The sequence below is a fragment of the Notolepis coatsorum genome, assembly GCF_963971535.1.
Source record: "Notolepis coatsorum genome assembly, chromosome: 9".
NCBI classification, from domain to species: Eukaryota; Metazoa; Chordata; class Actinopteri; order Aulopiformes; family Paralepididae; genus Notolepis; species Notolepis coatsorum.
Window position 1 is genome coordinate 70,282,296 of NC_140173.1, and position 5,000 is coordinate 70,287,295.

The 5,000-nt window shown below is 40.7% G+C and overlaps 1 protein-coding gene across 1 annotated transcript in view; it reads left to right on the forward strand.

The window, feature by feature from the left end:
* rims1a (regulating synaptic membrane exocytosis 1a) overlaps positions 1-5,000 on the forward strand; it is a gene marked incomplete at its 3' end in the record, with an annotated part of 159,388 nt that overhangs the window by 12,418 nt on the left and 141,970 nt on the right. Inside the window, 1 exon segment of the mRNA XM_084321094.1 lies at positions 2,888-2,928. Within this exon segment, the coding sequence (XP_084177220.1) occupies positions 2,888-2,928 (41 nt within the window).

Below are 5,000 nucleotides of genomic sequence, written 5' to 3' on the forward strand. Positions count from 1 at the left end.
TCAAACTTCTGTATAGCCTGTCTCAAATGTCTGTAGCCTGTCTCAAACTTCTGTATAGCCTGTCTCAAACTTCTGTATAGCCTGTCTCAAACTTCTGTATAGCCTGTCTCAAACTTCAGTGTAGCCTGTTTCAAACTTCTGTATATCGTATCTCAAACTTCTGTATAGCCTGTCTCAAACTTCTGTATAGCCTGTTTCAAGCTTCAGTGTAGCCTGTTTCAAGCTTCTGTATAGCCTGTTTCAAGCTTCTGTAGCCTGTTTCAAACTTCTGTATAGCCTGTTTCAAACTTCTGTATAGCCTGTTTCCAGCTATTGTATAGCCTGTCTCAAGCTTCAGTATAGCCTGTCTCAAGCTTCAGTATAGCCTGTCTCAAACTTCAGTATAGCCTGTCTCAAACATCTGTATAGCCTGTCTCAAGCTTCAGTATAGCCTGTCTCAAACTTCTGTATAGCCTGTCTCAAGCTTCTGTATAGCCTGTCTCAAACTTCTGTATAGCCTGTCTCAAACTTCTGTATAGCCTGTCTCAAACTTCTGTATAGCCTGTCTCAAACTACTGTATAGCCTGTTTCAAACTTCTGTATAGCCTGTTTCCAGCTATTGTATAGCATGTCTCAAGCTTCAGTATAGCCTGTCTCAAACTTCTGTATAGCCTGTCTCAAGCTTCTGTATAGCCTGTCTCAAACTTCTGTATAGCCTGTCTCAAACTTCTGTATAGCCTGTCTCAAACTACTGTATAGCCTGTTTCAAACTTCTGTATAGCCTGTTTCCAGCTATTGTATAGCATGTCTCAAGCTTCAGTATAGCCTGTCTCAAACTTCTGTATAGCCTGTCTCAAGCTTCAGTATAGCCTGTCTCAAACTTCTGTATAGCCTGTCTCAAACTTCTGTATAGCCTGTCTCAAACTTCTGTATAGCCTGTTTCAAACTTCTGTATAGCCTGTTTCCAGCTATTGTATAGCATGTCTCAAGCTTCAGTATAGCCTGTCTCAAACTTCTGTATAGCCTGTCTCAAGCTTCAGTATAGCCTGTCTCAAACTTCTGTATAGCCTGTCTCAAACTTCTGTATAGCCTGTCTCAAACTTCTGTATAGCCTGTTTCAAACTTCTGTATAGCATGTATCAAACTTCTGTATAGCCTGTCTCAAACTTCAGTATAGCCTGTTTCAAGCTTCAGTATAGCCTGTCTCAAACTTCTGTATAGCCTGTCTCAAGCTTCTGTAGCCTGTTTCAAACTTCTGTATAGCCTGTCTCAAACTTCTGTATAGCATGTCTCAAACTTCTGTATAGCCTGTTTCAAACTTCTGTATAGCCTGTCTCAAACTTCTGTATAGCCTGTCTCAAACTTCTGTATAGCCTGTCTCAAACTTCAGTATAGCCTGTTTCAAGCTTCTGTATAGCCTGTTTCAAGCTTCTGTAGCCTGTTTCAAACTTCTGTATAGCCTGTCTCAAGCTTATGTCTCAAGTTTATGTATAGCCTGTCTCAAGCTTCAGTATAGCCTATCTCACACGCATGATTAGCCTGTCTCAAGCTTATGTCTCAAGTTTATGTATAGCCTGTTTCAAGCTTCTTTATAGCCTGTCTCAAGCTTATGTCTCAAGTTTATGTTATGTATAGCCAGTCTAAAGATTATGTATAGCCTGTCTCAAGTTTATGTATAGCCTGTCTCAAGTTTATGTATAGCCTGTCTCAAGTTTATGTATAGCCTGTCTCAGGCGTATGTCTCAAGTTTATGTATATCCTGTCTCAAGTTTATGTCTCAAGTTTATGTATAGCCTGTAGGGCTGAGCCCAAATGTTAGAACGTTTGAACCTTCGTTCATTACGTTGGCATTCGAATTCTAAATCAACATTCAAATTTTTTATTTTGAATAATTAAGATACATCTTTTTTTTTCCTATTAATTCTGTTTAAACCAATGGTTTTTTTTTTCACAGTTGCAGATAAAGATTAGGCTACACTAATATTATAGTATTAAAAGAAACTGATAAGTTATATTCATTAAAGAAAGTTGATTTAATTGATTTAGTTGGGCTGGGGCTGGGGCTGGAAAGTTGATTTAATAAATAAAAAATACTAACTTAATCAGATTAATCACTTTATTCAAATTGAGGATTTAGTATATATATATATATATATATATATTTTATATATATATAAAAAACGTTTGTTCGAAAAACCCTGACGAAGTTCGAATCCCAAAAACAGGCTTCTTTATGTATAGCCTGTCTAAAGATTATGTATAGCCTGTCTCAAGTTTATGTATAGCCTGTCTCAGGCGTATGTCTCAAGTTTATGTATAGCCTGTCTCAGGCGTATGTCTCAAGTTTATGTATAGCCTGTCTCAAGTTTATGTCTCAAGTTTATGTATAGCCTGTCTCAAGTTTATGTATAGCCTGTCTAAAGTTTATGTATAGCCTGTATTAAGCATATGTCTCAAGTTTATGTATAGCCTGCCTCAAGTTTATGTATAGCCTGTCTCACACTTCTGTATAGCCTGTCTCATGCTTAAATACTGTCTAATGTCAACACATCACTTGTGAAGAAGCACCAAATTTGGCAGAGCTGTGTGTGGTTGAGAGACAGGCTGGTATGCACAGTGTATACAACTTCCATGTGTGTGTGTGTGTGTGTGTGTGTGTGTGTGTGTGTGTGTGTGTGTGTGTGTGTGTGTGTGTGTGTGTGTGTGTGTGTGTGTGTGTGTGTGTGTGTGTGTGTGTGTGTGTGTGTGTGTGTGTGTGTGTGTGTGTGTGTGTGTGTGTGTGTGTGTGTGTGTGTGTGTGTGTGTGTGTGTGTGTGTGTGTGTGTGTGTGTGTGTGTGTGTGTGTGTGTGTGTGTGTGTGTGTTGTGTGTGTGTCTTATGTGTTTACATGGTCTTCTCTCTGTTCCAGGAGACTGGGAGTGTTACCCACATGACCCCACTGTATGGCATGTAAGTAATCGCTTTATTTCTTCATTTCTAGTGCATACAGCGGATGTGTTTGTGTGCCTGGTGTGAGAGAGAGAGAGAGAGAGAGAGAGAGAGAGAGAGAGAGAGAGAGAGAGAGAGAGAGAGAGAGAGAGAGAGAGAGAGAGAGAGAGAGAGAGAGAGAGAGAGAGAGAGAGAGAGAGAGAGACAGAGAGAGAGAGAGAGAGAGAGAGAGAGAGAGAGAGAGAGAGAGAGAGAGAGAGAGAGAGAGGAGAGAGAGAGAGATATAGAGAGACAGCAAGAGAGGAGTGAGGAAGAGATAGAGAGAAAGAGAGAATGAGAAAGAGATAGTGAGTGAGTGAGTGAGTGAGTGAGTGAGTGAGTGAGTGAGTGAGTGAGTGAGTGAGTGAGTGAGTGAGTGAGTGATGTGAGTGAGTGAGTGAGTGAGTGAGTGAGTGAGTGAGTGAGTGAGTGAGTGAGTGAGTGAGTGAGTGAGTGAGTGGGTGGTTGACTACAGATCCATGTAGACCGTGATGGGGTTGTCTTTTCATCCTGGATCAAAGTTATCTGAATATTGGAGTTGGCTTGTCTACAACATGTAATCATTAAACAGGAGTATATTACATGTCTACAACATGTAATAATTTATTGAGAATGATACTGTCTACAACATGCAATAATGTAATGGGAGTATATTACATGTCTACAACATGTAATCATGTATTGAGATTGATACTGTCTACAACATGTAATCATTTAATAGGAGTATATTACATGTCTACAACATCATTTAATGGGAGTACAGTATATTCAGAGTATATGTGACCCGGCACGGTCTAGGTCGGAGTGTGGCGGCAGAGAGCATTCCTCAGAAATCACGCAAAAATGTCACACGTTTCAGAAATAGGTCAAAATAGAAATATTGCATTTTTTACTGCTTTGATATGTTCTATAACTGTTTCTTGTTTGCAAAACGCAATACAACTTGTAAATTAGTTAATTATTGTCTTCTGTTGCTTCAAGTTCAAGTTTGTTTTTATTTGTCAGAACAAAATACAGTATACTTTATAATGAAATTCTTGTTACTTATGAGCCCCTGAGAGTGTAGAGAGAAAGTAAGTAAAAAAATATTAGGAAGTAAAAAGTTGGTAAAGTCAATATACAATACAGAGTAAAATGAGTAACAGTGAGGTAGAATGCAGAGGTACAAAACTTGGGGTAGGGTGCACATGAGGTATGAATGTGGTGCAAATCTATTTAATAATAGATCAATATCTATTTATCGGGCGGCTGGGTAGCACAGTGGAGAATGCACTCGGCTACCACCGCAGAGACTCTGGGTTCGAATCCAGCTGTCAGCGGTACCTCCGGCTTGGTCAGTCGTCCCTACTAACACAATTGGCAGTGTTAGCGGGTGGGAAGCCGGCGGGGTATGTGTGTGTCCTGGTCGTTGTAAACTGTGATTCCTACTGGATCGGTCAGGGCGCCTGTTCAGCAGGGAGGGGATCGGGGGGGAAATAGTGTGAACCTCCGCATGTGTTACATTCCCCCAGTGAGACTCCTCGCTGTCAGGTGAAAAGAAGCGGCTGGCTGACTCCACATGTATCGGAGGAGGCATGGGGTAGTCGTCTCCCTCCCTAGGCCGACAGTGGGGCAATGCGCGCAACGACCAGGAAGGGAATTGGCATAAACGACTAAATTGGGATGGGAGAAAAATACAGAAAAAAGTGAGAAAAAAAAATGTATAAAAAAAAAAAATAGATACATATAAAGTGTGTTAAAGTGTCTAAAGTGAATAAAGGGAGTGGTAAGGTGAGTGTTTGTTTAAAGTGAGTGTGTACATGTGGATGTGTGTGCAGTGTGTATAGATGGTGGGTTGTTACATAGTGTCATTGAGCATCCTGATGGCCTGGGGATAGAAGCTCCTTCTGAGTCTCTCTGTACTGGCCATGAGGCTCCGGTAGCGCTTGCCTGACCGCAGCAGTTCAAAAAGGCAGTTGTTTTGGTGACTAGAGTCTTTGATTATTATCTTAGCCTTGGCCCTGCAATGCTTGTTATAAACGTCCTGGAGAGTGGGAAGCCCACCTCCAATTGTG